This window comes from Semicossyphus pulcher, unplaced genomic scaffold (assembly GCF_022749685.1).
Source record: "Semicossyphus pulcher isolate SPU_LCO1_2020_fin unplaced genomic scaffold, fSemPul1.0.p SCAF_11, whole genome shotgun sequence".
NCBI classification, from domain to species: Eukaryota; Metazoa; Chordata; class Actinopteri; order Labriformes; family Labridae; genus Semicossyphus; species Semicossyphus pulcher.
The window spans coordinates 7,398,557-7,418,553 of NW_027211615.1; the positions used below are offsets into that span (position 1 = coordinate 7,398,557).

The following is a 19,997-nucleotide window of genomic DNA, read 5'->3' on the forward strand; positions in this document are numbered from 1 at the left end:
ACACATTGCATTGTGGGATAAATATTGCAGAAAGTGCCAAAAATGCTATTTTTTGTTTATTGTGGGAATTTCAGAGGGAAATACAAAGTGCATACATTTTCCACTCTAAATTCAAATGCTAATGACTATAGGCACTATGCTGTATAGGAGTCCCTAAAATGCATTTGCAAATACAGGGCACTATTTTCTACATAAGGAGTTATTTCAGAGAGGGCCAGTGTTTTTACTAATGAAAAGTTGTTTGGTTTTCTGCAGCAAGATAAAACCATAATAAACAGGGCTGTCTGCTCCTGGGGATTATATTGCAGAATATGTGTATGCCAGTAGAATATGGAGATGGGAAGGAGCCTCAGAAGAGACCTGTTTAAGTGCTTTGAAATAAACACAACCGACAGTGAATGTGAAGGTTTAATGTCGGATAGTTTCTAACTGGAGCTCTGAATTGTTCACTTCTTAATATGCAAAGTAATTAAATATTATTACATTGCTTTTTAATTAAAGAACATGATTGTAGCTATTACAGACTTTCCTTTAGCTTGATCATCTAATAGACAAGCACACAGACAGACAGAGAGAAGACAGTGGATGTAGGTCAAATGCTGACTCCCTGTCTCTCTTCTACACCCGTCTTTCACCCGTCCTCTCTCTCTCTTTCTGTGTGTGAGTGTATCCCTCTTTCTTCTCCTGATGTGGGAAGCAGTGTCACATTGCAGTAATTAGAACAGGGAGAAAGCTACCGTATGTGTGTGTGCGTACGTGTGCGCGCGTGTGTGAAAGTGTTTTCAGGGTAACCTTAGAGCAGTCATTCAAACCAACTACAAAGAGTCAATGTTACCTGTATTCACACTGAGGACGGGTTGGTTCGTGCGTTTGTGTTTGTGTACATGTGTGTGTGTTTTGTGTGTGTGTGTGTGTGTGTAAGGGAGCTCTCAGCGGTTTGCGTGTAATATGGTGACAGCTTTGGGGACAGCTCTGCAGCTCCAGCAGCTAAACATAGATGAACACAGCTAACTAATGCAGAGTGTATGTCTGTTTGTGTTTGCATATGTGTGTGTTAGTGTGTGTGTGTGTGTGTGCAGGGTTGCAGTGTGTCTTATGCACTGTTTTGATCAGATGTGGTTCAGAGGAGGGATTTTTTCTTGCCTTGAGAGCTCAACACAGCATCAACAAATAAATACGGCACTAACTGTCCTGCAAGAAATCACATGACATGATGTTTATCTTGCATTCATGATGTTTATTGTCGGATAGTTGAGTTTATGGTGAGTGCACGTCATGCACACATCATAGTTTCAGCCTTGGGCGCACAATTTAATTGGCTAGAGCTTCTTTTCAAACTGATGCCTTATTTTTTACTTCATTTTGCAGCTTTTTTCTGCCGCTTTTTCGAGCTAAAACTATAGGCTCACCCGAGCAGGATGTCTGCAAGTTTCATCAGGTTACATATGAGACTGTGTTAGTGCAAGTTAGAATGAAGCAAGCACAATGTTAACTGGATCAAATAAGGCTCACCTCACAATATAATAGGGGTCTTTCAATATCTTACAATTCGATTCGATTTTAAACCCTAAGGTCACGATTTGATTCCAAAACCAATTCCTGATTCACGATCAAATTATTTATTACAAAGGGGTGCTTATTTCAGGATTTACTCCAGTCTGCTGTGTGCTAAGAAAACTGCAGTGGCAAACTATTACATGATATTAAAGCTCAGCAAAATGTGTTCAAGATTATATTTGATACAATAAATACAGAGGCAAACCTAAGACGAAAGACGATGTATTTGTGATTAACTTGCTAAAATAAAACATTAGTAGTTGTATTTGGTACTTTACTTCAACTGTAACATTTTAAGAAAAACAAGTTCAAGTTATACAAAATAATAAAATACTTTAACTTAAATAAAATTGGTGGCTTAGGACAGTTAACTCAGCAAACAGAAACCTGGCATTTAAAATAATTAGGGCTGTCAATCGATTAAAATATTTAATCGCGATTAATCGCATGGTTGTCCATAGTTAACTCCCGATTAATCGCAAATGAATCGCACATTTTTTACCTGTTGTAAAAAAGTATTTAATCCTTATTGCAACATTCCAAAACAATGACAAACACTGTCCAGAATATTCTACAGAATAACCTCAAAGGTCCTGCATGCTCAGAAAATATGCTGAAAGCATAACGTGGCAAACTGAAGCCCGACAAGCAACAACAGACGGGCATGTTGACCTGAATGTAACATTCCTCAGTAACAAGTCACTGAGTCTGCAGCAGGAGATAAAAATAACATCATTTTAGTCAAAGTTTAATCACGTAAAGACATTTGTCACAACCTGGGCTCTCTGCATCAGCTGTGTGCTTGGCCAGCAAGTGGTATTTAAGTCTCGGCGTACTCCGGTGGTAACTCCGATCACATCGACAGTAAAAACAAATAACTTTTGTCTTGTCCAGAGAACCATCGAGCAGGGCTTTGAGGCTGATTTTAATCATTTAAAAACCCTTTTCTTTATCCACTTCTGCTCACGGAGGTTTGTTCTGCATGCTATCCACAACATTGCGGCTGCAACGCTTCCTGATTTCCCAAACTACGGGGCGGGCGGAGGGTCATAATAATAGAACAGACATGCGTTAATCGTGCGTCAAAATAAATAGTGGCATTAAAGGGAATGTGCACAACTCTGTTAATCTCCTATTTTTAATGTTGTTAAACAATCATACAGTAAAGCTCGACAGCTATTTGAGACATCGATTTTCAGCTTGTGTGTGGGCCACTGCAGATTCACGTTCACAGCCGTGTGGCTTTCATCAGTCGCGTTTGTATACGAGACTCGAGCTGCCAGGCATCTATGATGTAGTGAGCGGTGACAGTTACGAATGACTGGGTGGCTCGAGAGGTTCACGCATGGCAGGTAAGAGCTATTCTGTGGGCGGTGGTCAGGGCTTCCCCTCGTACATTACCGACGCAGAGAGCTAGCTAACTTAAGCACGACTAGCAAGGACCGACTCCTTGCTGGAACTGTAAAAAGTTTTTTTTCAGCACCCCTACTTTATAACTAAATAAAAGATGAATTTGCTTTTCAGAGAAATATAACTATGGAGCTGAGATATAGAAGTGCAGTCCAGGCTAAACGCAGTAGTTTTATTGACTGTGCAGGGAAATTCTCTGTAGATCCTAAAAATCAGCATGATTTTTTTACCAATGGGTTCAAACACAAACACAGGGTGCTCTTATGAAACCAGAAAGCATCAAATATGAATCCCTCTCTTTTGGTTTTATCTCAAAGCAGGTCTGTACGCTCTGAAAAAAGTTCAGTGTAGTCGGACTTTAAAGTGTGAAACAATCAGTGACTCATTTATCCCCGGATGACATGACGCAGCCTGTTATCTGTGCTTTGTTTCTGCACTGATGAGTAATTCTCAGCTTCTAAAATAAACAACTGAATTCACTTATTCTTATGTCGCATATTATTTCAGGCAGACGTTTTGCCGGGGAGACGAGGGAAATTATTCACTCTACGTGCATCTCCGGTCCGCCAAAGTGTTTTAAGTGACTTTAACACTCAAACAATACATTTCTGTAGCGTTTGCAGGCATTTTACTGTAGCAATCTTACACATTTTGACAGGAAATAGTCCTGAAGTGCCGAGGGAGCGGCGTTTGGCAGGTATGTGAGCGTCGCAGCCAAATGAGCACTTAAAATGTTTATTTTAATGCTCAATCAGCCCATCTAAGCCCCGTGTCCAGTATGTTCATGTTGCCTGCAATTAAATGGACCGTGAAGAATCCATTTTGTCTCCGCGTGATTTGGACGCACAGTGACAGCGTTTTTTTACTGAACAGCTGGTGTTCACAGGACATTCACATGGAAACGTGTTAAAAATCTCTCTGGCCTCATAAACTGGCATCAAAAAGTCCACTTTCAGGTACCAATCCAGCTGATTTTAGCAGGATTTGAACACAAAAGCACAAATAATTGATCAGATATTAAGGAGATTAAGCGGAAACTGACAAAAACATAAACTGTTCTGTCTTTGGATGCACTTAGACGTGTAGAAACAGGTGGATTGGACGTCAGAGCACACATATGTAGACTCGTTAAAATTTAACGTCAATTTAAATGAAAATGTGTTAACATCTCACTGGACTAATAAAGCAGCTTTTGGCCCAATTGAAATGGTGTGAATCATCCAGCATCCCTGACTGCCAAACTCCATGCAGGCAAACAAGCAGAAATATTCACTGGAGCCATAAAGTCATCTCAGCGCTACATCGTTCTGCTTTTTTCCACCGAGCTGCCACTAAACACGGTTTGAGAGGATGTTTTGAATGCTGTAGGATTTTTGAGCGACGGCTTCTCGACAGCTCTGCAGCAAGAGTAGAGTTCAATATTTAAGCAAATTGCAGGAAATATGAGATATAAACGGCAAAGAAGTGTGGTGTTTTTCACATTGGAGAGGCTGCAGTGGAGTGCAGCGTATACAGACAAGTGCCTGTGGATAACTCTGGTCTGCTCCATTCTCTTTCAGTCTGCCTCTCTCTCTCTTACACACAAATAAAAACACATGCATACACGAACGCGCTCGCTAACACTTGGTCGTAATTTGGCCTTAAGCTTTTTAAATAGGCTTCAGTCTGCACAAAACACCAGATGCTGCAATCGCTCCCACATTCTTGCTTTGGCCCGGGCTTCTGTCAGACACAGACCAACAAAGTTTCACTGGGTGCAGCAGATGTTTCATTCACCTTCTTCTCTGTTTGAATTGAAATATTGTTTTTCGGCATTAAAAAATCGGACCATGTTTCATTTTCATTTCATTCAATGTAAGTTTTCTGGTGATTATGTGAAGTTAAAAGTAAAGAAAGAGGAATTTAGCAGCTAAAGCTATGTATGACGTATGTTTCTAATGAGCATTTGCAATAGGAAATATTAATGAGCACTCTAAATGTCTCCGATAAGACGGGCATGATTTAGCTTTTAAGTTTGTCTGATCAAGCTGTAACTTTGGTGGGTAAAGTAGCAAAGTGTTTTTAATGACTTATTTCAAAAGTTACAAAGAACATCAGCTCTATATGTTCTTGACCGGAACCTTGATTGTGGTAGTTCGGATTTGATCATTTAAAGAAGCAGCATTAGGCCCCGTGTCCACGTAGCACCTTTTTCCGAGCGCCAATGGCCACCTACAGAAAAAGCACTGCACCCAGCGCTCCACCTTTTTTGTGTGGCCACTCCGAGCTCTTCGCGTTGAAAATCTCATAACATTTCAGAAAGGCACTGGCCAGTCACCGCCTCTTTTTTTCAGGCAACCAATGGGGCGCCACTGGTCACCCTGGTTACCACCAATCACGGAGGAACAACTTATTTTGGCAGTTTCTGTCTACTCGGAGCTGTACGACATGACAAACAAACAGTCTCACAATAGAGACCGAAAAGCCCGTTTGTGGACGCAGATCGTCCAGACACTAAATGTTGCTGGTCAGTGTTTTATTACTCTACGCATTGTAAGCTTGTTGTTAGCAGTGGATTAAGTTAAACTTATTGTTATCATAGAAACAAAACCAGCGTGCAGCGTTTTTTCTCTCACCCCACAAGTGCTTCATCCCAGTGTTCCCCAGCGCCCGGCCAGCGCTTTTCTGCCAGAAAAAGGTGCTACGTGGACACGGGGCCTTAAAGGGGGGGTATTATGCTCATTTGAAGCTTCATATTTCACTCTGACACCTGTGGAGTAGCTTAGCATAATTTACAGTTTCAAAAACTCATCATTTTTCTCACCCTGGTGCTCTTGCAGGCCCTCATACAGCCTCTGCCTGAAACGACTCAGTCAGCTCTGTCCCTTTAAGAAACCCCGCCCCTACAAGCCCACTTTCTTCTGATTGGCCAGCTCTCCGAAGCCTCCTGAGGCATGTAGAAAAAACTGTGTGCAACCTGGCGTTCACAGCAGCCTGCAGACTGAGCTGAGAAGCCTGGGGATTACTCCAACATACTTTTACCTACAGATCTGGAACTTCACCCACGTTTAGTCTGGACATCCATCATTGTAACATTATATATATGTCTTAAAATGTGAAACAGCATAATACCCCCTCTTTAACAAACATTATGCAAGAACAGGGTTTGTTGTGACTTTGGCGGTGCAACACTTTGAGAGTGCAATTCACTCTTACAAAGACAGAGTAAGACAGTCCAAGACTTAATCTGTTCGACCTCTCTGCCAACATCCTCTTCAACATCCTCTGCTGAGTTTCTGCCAGAAAGCTGTGCTGTAAAGCGTTACACTTTTCTCGCAGGAAATCCTACGAGCCTAACCCAAGTTAAACTCTACCAAAACAGAAGTTCAGGGCATGCAGTGGGAAAGAAACAGATTCTAGTCGCCTTTTTACATCCAATCAGTTTTCAATCAATTATTAAATTCTTTATTCAGTCAAAATTCTGTCTTTTTAAGGAGAAAAAGTTGCACAAATTTAATTTGAGTAAAACTCAGTAATGTGCGTGGGTACAGTGCAGGTGAGCCTCATCATGACAGAACACAAAGGCCAAACAAACACTGGAGGAAAGAAGCAAAAAAAACCTCAGCTCTGACTAAAAAAAACCCTGACAAACAGCAGCAGTGGTTTGCAATGATGAAGCCCTCTGAAAGAGACACAAAGTCAGATGGGATCTTTAATGACAATAACCTCCACTAACACTGTGTGAAGTCTTAACGTATATTTAACCACAAGGGCTGCATGTATAGGGATGAAAAAAGGCTCATTACACTGTCTGTGGAGACAGAGCTTAGAGTTTAGGATTCGGTCTATTACATGCTGTCTGTCTGTCTGTCTGTCTGTCTGCATCACATAAAATGTTGTGGGATTAGATGGGTAGGTCAAGCTAATTAAAAAAAAAAGAAGGTACAACAGGCCTATATGTTCATCAAACCACAAATCAACAATAATTAAGAAGGAAGCCTATTACAGAGACCGACTTCTTACCATCCCCTCTATCAACAGATCGAGTACGAGTTTAGAAACCTGGACCTGAACGCTCGGACATGTCTCCGTTTCTCTAGTTGTAACTTGTGTCGAGAAGAGCGCAGTGAGTGGTCGAGCAGTGGTCGAGCAAGTAAGATAGAGAGAGAGAGAGCGCGGCAGAGTGACAGTAAATACGAGCAGGGAGAAAGGTTGGGAGTCAAGGTGTCAATCTGGCAGTAGGCTTATATTTAACATCGTACCCGGGGCTAGATTCAAAACGTTTGAGCCCCCCCCCAGAACGTGGCGCCCTTGGAGACCGCCTCAAACTCTATATGCACTGAGCTGGACCTGGCTCTTACCTCTGTTTTGACATCCAGCAATGAGTGACAAGGTCCGTTCCTACTTTACTCTGCTCCAGCTCTTTACTCTTCGCTGGCCCGGGGAGAGGGTCTGTGATTGGCTGGATTGCCATTCAGTCAGTCTGACTTGACCTATAGGTTTTCATCAATAAACTGGGGGGGTGGAATTAAGTTTTATCGGAAGTGCACCCACGGGTGCAACGCGCCTGCCTACCTGTATGGCTTTTCTTGTTGCGTCTTTACAACTTTCCCGAACTGTCCAATCAGAGCTGAGAGTTTCATTATGTTTTCAGCACTCAGTGTTCATATGCACTTCAGAAACTTTCTCTAACTGTAACTGCAGTTTCCTCATCTTTTTATAAAACATCTAACACATACACACACACACGCAGAGAATTAGTCTCTCTGGCTTGTCCGTGTGTGTGTGTGTGTGTGTGTGTGTGTGTGTGTGTGTGTGTGCGCTGAGGTATTTAAGAGCTGTGGATAATAAAAGCTCTTTGACTGACAGCCTCTTTCAGCACCCCAATCACTCCTCCAGGTTTTTCTCCTCCCGCCTCCGGAGAGCAGCGCAGCCCGTTCATGATTTGACCACGTCGAACAAACTGTCCATCAATCAGACTGGCCGCTGCATTTCCATAATAACTGCAATTTAGCTGAATCCTGTTTGACGCTGACAAAGGAGTGGTGCAGTGGTGAGGCAGGTTTAACCCCTCGTGCTAGAACAGTCTCGTACATTTACTAGTAATTTCTTAATCTGTATGCATGCTAACGACTGAGCCTACGGCAACTTGAGACTTCACACATCGGAGAAAACGAGGTCTGAACTCTTTTATTTTGAAAGTGACTGACTGGAGGTCTAATTGCTCAATAATTAAAGTTTAAAATAAGGGATTATTTTTGAATAAAAACCCTGTTTAGACCTTTGAATTAAACTTTAAAAATAACCAGAAGTTTGGAGCTAATGAAGTCAGAAAAGGTTTTCAACCCTCTTCAACGGGTCTCTGCAGAGGACTTTTATTTTGATTGCCAAGTCAGATGCATCTTCACGCAGCATTACAAGTTCAGGAAATCATCCAAGACGGATAAAAAAAAACACACACTCAGACATCAACTGTCTTCCTCGCACACACACAGTCACACACACACACACACAGACCCTCAGCGCCCACTCTCTCTCATTATTTAGTCTTTCTATCCACAGAGGCTCAACAATAACAAGAGAGGAAATGAGGGTGGTGATGTCACACACGATAACCACACACACACACACACACACACACACACACACGAACGCAGGCCCACTGTCATTTTCTGAGTGAGATGACTGAGGTCGCAGGGGAAATTCAGCGCACTGGAGGGTAAATAGCTTTTCGTCGGACTGATCGAGACTCACACATACACACACACAAAACATCCACGGGAGAAGTCGCATGTTCACACACACACGCTCACACGGAGATTAATGACAGTGAGTCAGTCAGTGAAGTTAATCTACTGTTACTTTGACGAATACAACATTGATAGTGATGAATCAGAGTTAGGCGATGAAAGGATTGTTTTCAGTCTTTCCTCAGGAGGTGGTTGTAAATGTGTCCGACAGGATATACAGTTAGTATGTTAATATCATGAATGTCATCGGACTGTGGTTTAAACACATGTAGAAGAGACTACTGTGTTGTAAATACAACAGCTGAATTGAAGGTTAGGATAAAAACACAACTTTTTGACACTAAACACACCACAACAAACTTTATTTAATTATTACAAACTTTCATTTAAGTAATAATAAAAAAAACTTTTTCATGTAAATAAATGTCTGTTAAGTCACTATCTATCGCCAAATGAGGTAACACAATGGTGATTGAGCCTGTGGCCCACTGATGAAAGCCTCTGCATTTGCAGTATTACAGACTGGGTGTCTGTGGCGACTTTCGTGGAAAAAATCACAAGCCGCGCCCAGTTAGTGACGCGTTTTCCATCAGCCAACAGTCGTTGGTCTGCCAGAGAGGGTAGGCGGAGCTAAGCGGCTGCTTTTCTGGTCAGTGTTGCGAGTAAACAGTAATCTACTATGGCTGAACAGACAAAGAAAAGATGGATGACTATAGATACAACTTCAACAATAAGTGAAAATCCAAAGAAAAAGAAACAAACTCGACGCTCAGATGAAGCAAACAGTCTGAAAAGGAAAGCGACCGTCAGCCAGGAAAATCAAGAGTTAAAACCGGAGCCAACCGTGGACGTCACACATGCTGCACTGTCTGGATATCTGGGAAGTATGCTCCGTTTATCTCCATAGGTGCTGCCAAAGAGATTAGTGGTTCTCAACTGGTCTAGCCTCAGGACCCATCACCTCCTTAATGACCAATCGGGACCAAGATTTCTGAAAATTTTCTGCCACTCAAATTGAATGAATGAAAAATGGTGCAGTTTGGACGTCAGACAGAGAGACCATCACAGTATGTCAACATCACAAACAAAACTGTAGAATTGTCAAGAACAATGACCAGCAGTGCGTAAGAGTAAAATATTCCCTCTACAAATCATTAGCATAATAAATATGCATAATAAATGCAACTACTGTTGTCATCATGTTTCAAGAATGTAAATGTAACTGTAGCTGGGATTACCCAATCAGTGGATACATGGCGTCCTTATAAACTACACTACTACTTCAAAACAAAAGCACAGCAGAGACTTTTCGCCACAACTTGGCAATCCCACCCACCAGTTGAGAAGCACCGTTCTACAGTAGATTACCACTTTAACAGTTGAGCTATTGTCCTCATGCGTCACTGGGATTGGCACAGCTGATTTAGACCAGCTCGACCTGTGACGCACGGTATGTGACGGGCTTCCACCTGACCTAGGCCTTTGTGCTAAGTGCTTGAGCTCCTACATGAACGCAAAATAGCTCGTGGGCTTTGAAACACCGACACAGTCCGTGTTTGCGCTGTTCCTCGGGCGATTCAAACGCAGCCCGTCATCACTTCATAAAAACTATATGAATGAGTTACTGAAGTAAATCCTGAAGATAATATGTGTTTCATGGGAGAAACGGCAAAGATGGACAGAAAGGGAGGCATGTCGTCACATGATAATGATGATTGTTGCTCTACAGTAAGATGGACGACTTTGCCAAGAATAAACACACATAATGCAAAGCTGTGGACACGTCAAACACGGCCGTGATATGGCTGTTAAAGCTGAAACGGCTCAGCACGAGGTCAGTGAGACGAGTACACTGCCATTAAAAAGCTTTTAAAGAAGGCAGGATTTTTTCATACTTTTGAGGTTATAATCATTCTTTCATTCATTTTACTGCACATCTAAGTGTTTGTGTGTATGTGCCCGTCAGTCCCCAGCTCCAAACTCTAATATAAGGTCAAAAGTGTGTGTGTGTGTGTGTGTGTGCATAAACAGGCAGATGAATTCATCGGCTGTACCGCTCCGGTGACAGGTGTGAAAAAGTGTGTGTGTGTGTGTGTGTTTGAGAGAGTGTATATATATTCTGCAGCCGCACCGCGTCGGTGAAAGGTGTGATTGATGGGCCTGAAGCCATTAACATGTCAAGATGGCTGCTGCTCTACTTCCTGTCCAGAGATATAATTATGTTCTGGGTATTTGATGGTCGGCAGGAAAATAAATAAATAAATAAATAAATAAGGCGCGACTCGGGTTTGCTTCGTGCTGTTTTTCTGCTCCCTCTCTTCCTCTGCCTCTTTATTAAATTCACCTCCGTACGAATAACTGGAGGCTGACCTGAAATAATCCAATATTCACTTGTTACATAACGATTGAAATCTCAAAGATAGAATATTAAGTCTGTTTGTTTAATTATAACTTAAATATTATAAAACCACAAAGCACCTTGAGCAGTAGCAATGAGCTGATCTGGCTGTGAGGGTTTGACTTTTTGCATGCCTCCTCCTGCTAATTGTGTTTTCTGTGCGATCGTCTGCCCCGCCTACACCTTCTCGACCTCACCCGCCCTGCTTATCTAGTCGCTGGGCCTTTCTCAAACCACCCTCTAGACCTACGCACTCTACGCACGCTCACTCGCATAGATTGTCAAACCTCTGAGTGTGGACTTACTGAGCATGTGCTTGTTACGCTGTGTTAGGTTAGTAGTGAGAAAATAGGGAAAAACTTTGCCCATGTGGGGTAAGAGAGGGAAACCTCCAGCACACTGTCCAACTTGCAGAAAATACTTTTATTTGCTTGCACCGAGCAAGTTTGTGGGAGTTTAGTTTTTTTTTGTTTGATTTTGAAGTTTAGCTGTAAATGAGAGTCCTGTGTTTTTTTAAAGATTAATTTTTAGGGGCCTTTTATGCCTTAATTAGGACAGGAGGACAGAGGAGAGAGATGGAAACAGGGGAAGAGAGAATCGGGGATGACAAGCAGCAAAGGGTCGAGGGCGGGAGTTGAACCCGGGGCCGCTGCGTCCGAGGGCTGTCGCCTCTGAACACGAGCAGCCGATTTACCCGCTGAGCTGAACCGGCACGCAGACTCCCCTGTTATTACCCGTATAATCGTAACTTCTTAAAATATGATAAACATTTCAAAGTAGAATCTGTAAGCGAGGGTCCAGATTCTGGTATCGGAAAAGTTCTGGTTTCTGTTTGTAGTGTGTTTGGAGTCTGAGTAATATTGACCAATCATGTATCAGCAGACTTTGGTTGCATGCAGGAAAAGGAGTCTGTGTGGACAGCAAAAGAACGCATTCCACTGTAACACCATTACACTATTCAATCCCTATGGGCGGTCATCTGAAGACACTTGAGGTTTTTATTAATATCTATAAACAGCATGAAAGTGCAGCTGACAATCTGTTCTTAGACATCGTAACTCAACTCTAACTCCATTCCTGCTTCCAAAGTAAACAATGCTGCAGAAGCCTTGGCCAGAAGTCCTTTATCGCTAACCGCAGGCTACACCAGAAGCCCCACAAAGTTGGCCTTCAATCCCAGAGGCTACATCATCATCAGATGATAGAGGATGGGTTCAAAGACTGGTGTGTTTCTGTTTTTATAACCTTTCGTCTGCTACTTACTGAACTGGTTTACTCTTACCTTAGTGATCTCCTGTGTTCCGCAACCATTTTTGGACTAAAGTAGCTTTTTTGCTCCAAGTTGTTCTCTCTGACTCATGCACTCGAGTCGTGTTTCTTCCTGTGCGTTCCAACTGTTACATCCTTGCTACTTTTATCATTTCCACACAGACGCAGAGCAGTGAGTCAGTTGAAATAGCTTCTGCAGTTGCTTGCTGGTTAGTTACTATTAGAAGTTACAAAGTTGTTAATTGTCTCTTTACTTCAACGCGCTGTAAAGGATAATAGCTTCAGCTGCAGATTATAGCGTTTCTTTATTTGAATGCATTTTCAGACTAGAAGAGATTTAGCCCAACAATACACAGAGATGGTTTTAATGTGAAACCCTTTGCTGCATGTTTTGCATTATCGCTTTTAGGTAACAATCATTGTGTATGCAGGGACGCCTGAAAAAGGTGTTGGACAACAATAATGGACTGCTAAATGGACTGCATTCACACAGCACTTTTATCCAAAGCGCTTTACACTCTGCCTCTTATTCAACCATTCATATCTTTGTTCTGTTAGCTTCTGGGGTTTTTTTCATGCACTAAAAATTATATTCCTCCGCACTGTGTTGTGTTTATTTTATGTTTCTTGTTTTTTTCACGGTCATGTGTTTTCATTCCTCTTTGTGTCTCGCGTTTTGTCCCTCAATGCCGCTCCAGCTCCATCCCTTTTTTAACTGTTTGGTAAACTCAGGTGCACTGTGAACAGAGAGAAAGGAGGGGACATTGAAAAAGATCTTGACCCCGATTCAATCTCACAGTGCTCTACCTACAGCCACAAAAATGTACTTTAAAACTGACAAAATGTAAAATGTAAAGACATATTCTGGTCAAGCGATATTTATTTATTAGAGATGTGTGAGTAGTTTGTGGTACTTTTGGATACATTGATGCTTTATTTTAGGTTTTAATTGCTATATTATGTTGTTTTTCTCTCGTTTTTTGGCTATTTCTCATTTAATCTTTAATTAATTTGTTTTTAACCTTTAGAGTGGCTTGTGATCGGCTTCCCCTAATGATCCGAGGGCTTCTCACGACCTTATGCCTCCCAGCCTCATTAGTTTTATTCTCATGACATCTAAATAATTATAATCTGGCAGCCTAATCTGTTTAATCACACTTTCAAACTAAACTGGATGTCCTAAATCATCCCGTGCCAGTACACAGCCGCTCAATCACACAGGCCTGCCAAGCTTTCCAAGTCAGAAATTGAAATCCAATTATATAAAGAGTGACACGCGTGCTTATGAAATGATTGATAGCTGAGTTGGTTTAACTAATTCCTGCGCCGCTGAAGTAAAAGTAGGTGGCTTAATTCTTCGGTTGGCGAAACAAAAACACCTCCTTTGAAGAGCTGTACATGGCACCTTTAACTGATTAGCTAATCGCTCTAATTTCACACACAATAAAACCCAAGCTGAGATCGCCGTGACAACATGCAGCCTGGTGGAAATGTTGGTGGTTACAGGAGCAACAACCTGTACGGAAGGCAACCAAGGAAGGGAAGGTTCGTATAACGGTTGCCATAGAAACATATAGAAAGAAACAGGAGGAACATGATGAAATTAAGGCTGCACAGTGGTGCAGTGCTTAGCGCTGTCGCCTCACAGCTAGAAGGTTCCTGGTTTGAATCCCACTTCGGAAATAGCGGGCCTTTCTGTGTAGAGTTTGCATGTTCTCCCCGTGCATGCGTCCATCCTCCCACAGTCCAAAGACATGCTCGTTAGGTTCATTGGTGACTTTGAAATTGCCCGCAGGTATGAGCGTGAAAGGTTGTCTATCTCTGTGTGTCAGCCCTGTGATTGACAGGCGATCAGTCCACAGTGTAACCCCGCTTCTCGCCCATTGACAGCTGGGATAGGCTCCAGCCCCCGCAACAGGTTATGTGGTATAGATAATGGAGGGATGAATGGATGCGTACACAAACAGTTGAGAGGGTAGGACCTGAAAGATCATTCTTATGGAGAAAGTCTATAAAAATTTAGGTAGACAGCAGATTTAAGAAAGACGGCAGCACTGGGACATGTTCTATGAACATGAACATTTATCTCTCTTTAAGCAAACAAAAATGTATCACTCAACGTCATTGGACAAAAAATCATCTTAACTCATTAGACATTGTTCAATTTGGAGAGTTGATCCAATACTAGTGTCCGAAAATGCCTCAAGAGGCGGCTTCGGGGATCGGCCAGTACACCAGTCTCTGCATCCAAATAAAAACTCCAGAAACACCACAAATACGTTTTCCTAAAACAGTAGCCTAAAGAGCAAGCAGAGCAAGCAGCGCTTTACTGCCACCATGGATGTTTTATGGCTGCCACCATTTACAACTGTGTAGAAGCGGCAAAGAAGAGCTGATTTTCGGTCATTTATCTTGTCGCGGTAGCTAACAACAACAGATCTGATGTTAGTTGAAGCTTCTCTCAGTTAACCAGTTTCAGGTTAAAAATCTTTGTGTAATGCAGAATTCAGCCGTCACAAAAGTTATCTCAGATTGTTTGTCACAATCTGCCTGTTTTTTGTTTACGATTGCTTGCTGAAGTTATTTAACGAGAGCCACTTTGTCGACAGAGATCTACTCCTACTCCGAAACAAAATGACCTTGTAATTAAAACTGGTAAAAACACTGAATAAAGCAGCTTCACGTTAACAGTGTTTTTCCAACACTCTTAGGCAGACACAAGTCAGAGAGATGTGTCAAACAAATCTTACCCATACTTATGTTACCTTTGTCTAACTTGTCCTTGTTTTTAGTGTAGTATGTCAATTTGCGTGTCTCCACATTGAGAGTTCCTTGTATCTGCCCACATACTAAACATGTTGTGTTCTTTCTCAGTTATGACTGACTCAAACCACCAAATAAAAAAGTTCTCTGTCACTCACTTTGGGCCCGATGTCCTTGCTGTGCTTTAACAACTGTCTTAATTTCAAAATGTTTAATACAAAGACAAAAACAGGGCACAAACTATATCCAAGCGATTAATGATTTTGATGCTGTTAAATGAACTTTGATTAATGGTTAAACGTTTGTCGTTTGTAGGCTGTGGTCAGGTTTGATTCATGGCAGTCACAGTGGATTCCAATTATGACGAGTCATCATTAAAATCCATTGTGAGCAACATAAATCCGAAGCCGACCAGCTGTCATTCTTTGTAAGACTTTAAAGAGCCAACCTTCAGTGCTACAGGGAGGAAATGTCTCAAACGGAGAGGACAAATGTGCTTTATATTACTGTTCTTGTTATCTTCTTCCATGTGTTAGCTTATGAGTCCACGTGTTAGCTTGTGAGTCCACGTGTTAGCTTGTGAGTCCACATGTTAGCTAGCGAGTCTACATGTTAAGCTTGTGAGTCCACATGTTAGCTTGTAAGTCCACATGTTAGCTTGTAAGTCCGCGTTAGCTAGTGAGTCTACATTTTAAGCTTGTGAATTCACATTGCTATTAAACATTTAGTCCTATTAAAACAATGTTGATAAGGATTTTTAATTACCTTGTTTCTATTAAACCAGGGGTATACCTCACATGTGCTATATTTAATAATTCCATTACATTTAATTTCTTGTTTTCAGAAGAACTAAGTTAATGTTTTGCTAGGATAGTTGTTTATTATCGTGGTTTAATCTCTAAGTCCCCTGGGACCAGCCCATAGTCCTTGCATGTATATATTGGTAGGATGAGGGTAACTAATGTAAAGTATTACCAACAAAATCTGAGTGAAGTATAATCAGTTTATAGTTGAAAATAAGTGTGTAAGTCTGTACAATATCATCACAAGTAGGCTATGTGTACAGGTGTGTGTGTGTGTGTGTGTACCTGTTTTAAGTCAAGTGTGATGGTCACATAGTGGTAGTCCATTCCGTTCTTTATGGAGGGACTTTGCCACCAGCGGTTGGTCCCATCGATGGCATATTCAATGGGATGATGCTCTGCAACAAGGACAAGGACATATCAGTTGTTGAATTCCATTCAGATTTAAATATCTAAAAATCATTTCATTCTCAAACCCACCATTGTTCTAAGAAGGAAAATGTCACTCTCCACTTTTTAAAAATAATAAATCTGGCATTTCAACCACTGAAGGCCAGATATCAGAAGCAGAATTTCTACTTTGTTAAGGTAGACAATAACAGATTTTCTTCCCATTTCAGATTATTTTATTCTTCTTCTAAATGAATGTCACCATATTTGCAGAACCTACTCCCGTCTGCCGTCATTACTGCAAACAGAAGCTTTAATGGAACAGGCAGATAAAACGGTATTAGTTTAATATATATCAAAGGTCAATATGCAGAGCTTTTATGTATGCTGTGTGTGCGGGATTGTTTGGATGTTTACATCTGAGTGAGAGACGTTTTTTTCCGTAAAGATGTTATTCTCCAACCTACTTATGTTTGACATTTTTGTTTAAAACCATGGCAACCATCGCTAGCAAAATACAGGACCTTTATACTATAGTTTTTGGAAAATGCATTTCTCTACTTTCTTATTTTACAGTATCCCTTCTTTTCCATCTTTATGTAAAGTATTATTTTCTTCTGAGGCTGAGAAAGAAAACAGGACACAGATTTCTTACTTTAAAAGTAAGAACAAAAAAAGGTAAAAGTTAAATATGTCAGTCAGCCTGCCAGAAAACAAAAACTGGAAAGGAATAGTTTTGACATACTTCTTTTTGCTGTGAGTAAGAGGTCAAGATATATACCACTCTCATTAAATATGAAGCCGGAAACATGAAACTGTTAGCTTAGCTTAGCATATGGACAGGGAGTGTCTCGTCTGCTTCTGTCTAAAGGTAAAAAGACTTGATATAAACTTGGTTTTTATTCACCTATTTTTGTCTTTTCATTTTAGTTAGTACTACGTAGATTGTGCTACCGTCAAAGCTTTTCCCCTTTTATGCTAAGCTCAACCAAACATCTCGTGTGTGCAGCTTAATCTGGACAGATATGACATGGGTATACATTTCCCTCCTCTCAAGGAAGCTAACAAGTACTTATCCAAAAATAATGAGCACTGAATCATTAAAAGTACCCCTTCAAATTCAACAAATCCATCATTCTCTCCTATTTAATTTGTATTAATTTGCAGAAGAAGCATCTTTCTTTTCTTTTCTCTCATTCTGGTTGACTTACTTCCTGTCTGGTAAGCTAACTCTGTCAAGTGAGTACCAAAAGCTAATTGGACTCACTAGCAGATAACTCACTAAGGGGTTAGTTGACTGACTAATCCCTGGTGACTAGTGAAATGACTCCTTCATTGACAAACTGATGGTTGGCTGAGCGGTTAGCTGCATCATTGATTGCCTAAATACTGACTGACTATCTGATCGTCTGTTTGAATTATGATCGAAGGTTAATTTTGTATCGTCATCTTGTCATGTTGAGATTGATTCCTCAATTCATTTGGTAATTATCATTTCAGGCTAACTGATTGGTTAACATCTGGCCAATCGGGGCTGTAATGAACTCATCCAGCATGATAAATGAAGGTAATCACCATGCCTGTAAGTCTCGTGTGTGTCTGTGTGTGAGAATCTTTCTTACCAAATTGTTTTGGGCTCCTTTGGTTGCAGATTCGACACTGAGGGTTTCTGACAGGCTGACCGGGTACGTGTTCCACCAGCTTACAGAACATCTCCGGACCCAGATAACCACAGGTAGCGTTAGCTTCTATGTCTGCCATGGACGCCAGGTTCAACACAGCCGGGAACAGACCTGCAAAGAAAACACACAGGCAGGATGTCTGTTAGACTTATAGATCTGGAGTTCAGGAGGACGTCAAGAGTGGAATAATGTGAGACAAAAAACAACCTTATTTCAATCAATTAAATTATGCAAAGATGTGTGCAGAAAGATGACATGTGAATACACACGGAAAGTGCCGAAATGTATGCTTACTTGTGTAGTATCACTACTCAGGGGTTTAATCTTGCACTCATGCAGTGTCGGACTAATCGGAAGAATGGGTCTCCCACGCGGAAAGTGGGAACTGCTCCATCTGTTTCTTTAACATGTTAGCCAATAAGAACAAACTAATACATATAACACACACCGCCTCCCCACCCCCAACCTCTCAGACCTCAACAGCAGAGTCATCACACACAGAGCACATATCATTGCACGTGACCCGGGACACCCCCTCAGTTCATCCTTCACACAGGTCGCAGATACAGGACTCTGGCCTGTAAAAGGGCACTCTATGGCAGGGGTTTTGTTCCCTCCGCCACAGCATCATTAAACATATGTGTCATCGTTATGGTATGTAGCTTTTGTACGTGGTATCTATGAGATCTATGTGTCCGAGAGGGACAGACTGTAGCAACAACAACTCGGAAAGTCAGATAAATTGAGGAACGCTGACACCAAGTTACGCTGAAAACTGTCGGGCTAGCATAAACATGTCAGTGGCAAGAAACTTTTAATTAGTTAATATGTTGAATATCAATGAATGCTCACATATACAATGTGCAGTATGGTTTTAGGTTGTAACCATTAGTTTCTGTACGTGTAGTTTGACCTGGATTGGTTCTCAGCATTAAAACAAAACATATTGTCTTTGTAGTGTCCATTTTTCTTTCCAAATACCAAAGCTTCGTAAAGCTTGTGAATACACCAGAGTCAAGAGATAGACTTCCCAAATTGGAAACTCCAAGCATCCGAGGAACACGTGGCTGCAGGTTTAGTCCGTCCAGAGTCTTTCTTCTTCAAAGCTGAACATTGGTACATTTCCAAAAAGGAGCTCAGTTATTAGGAACATCCAGCTCATCCTTTTTGCATCATCCCTTTTTTTTATTTCAAATCATTAAATAAATGTTGGTTTCTCCGTGTGGTCTTGTTCCAAATCAGCCAGCTAACACTTGCATGTCTGTTGTACTGATGTTATGAGTAATTAGGATAGAACATGAGGGGGAGGGCAGGTGTTTATGTCCAAGTTAGTTAATCTGGGTGTCTTTTCGTTACAGTTAACATCATTTACCCCCCATAGTGAGAGCAGAATTTACTTCATCTCTGGATAAAAGGAGTTTACAGAGAAGAATGTTTGGCCCGCTTTTAACCGCAGACTTTTGGTCGTGTAATGCTACTATTTTTCCACCTTTCATTTGCATTATGTTGCTCGAGCAAGTTCTTTTTTTTATTCCTGTCTATAGATATGTTTCACCGCTGGAGGGGAATGTAAACTTGAGGAGAAATACACTTGTACATAGATGGTACACAGGTCATTGTCAGAAGCCATTAATAAAGCTATACCATTCAAACATTGGAAGATAGCGTAATCGAATATGTCCTGGAGCTTATCCCAGCTGTCATTGGGCGAGAGGCAGGGTTCACCATGGACTGGTCAATAACAGGGCTGACACACAGAGACAGACAACCTTTCACGCGCACATTCACACCTACAAGTCATTTTCGAGTCACCAATGAACCTAACAAGCATGTCTTTGTACTGTGGGAGGAAGCTGGAGTATCCAGAGGGAACCCACGCATGCACGGGGAGAACATGCAAACTCCACAGAGAAAAAAACACCAAAAGTGCCAGGAACTGTTATTTCCAGGAACTTTTATTTCCAAAAAACTTCTCTCCAAGGAACTAAATGGTTCT

At 41.4% G+C, this 19,997-nt stretch overlaps 1 protein-coding gene across 1 annotated transcript in view; it reads right to left on the bottom strand.

Annotated features, from left to right (window-relative positions):
* The window catches only part of lama2 (laminin, alpha 2), a 197,083-nt gene extending 177,703 nt beyond the window's left edge, over positions 1-19,380 (bottom strand). Inside the window, exons 1-3 of the mRNA XM_069657561.1 lie at positions 19,374-19,380; positions 17,942-18,112; positions 16,215-16,327 (exon numbers count right to left, since the gene is read on the bottom strand). Coding sequence (XP_069513662.1) covers positions 16,215-16,327; positions 17,942-18,112; positions 19,374-19,380 — 291 coding nt within the window. The remainder of the gene's footprint in view (positions 1-16,214; positions 16,328-17,941; positions 18,113-19,373) is intronic.
* Between the last annotated feature and the right edge of the window lie 617 nt (positions 19,381-19,997).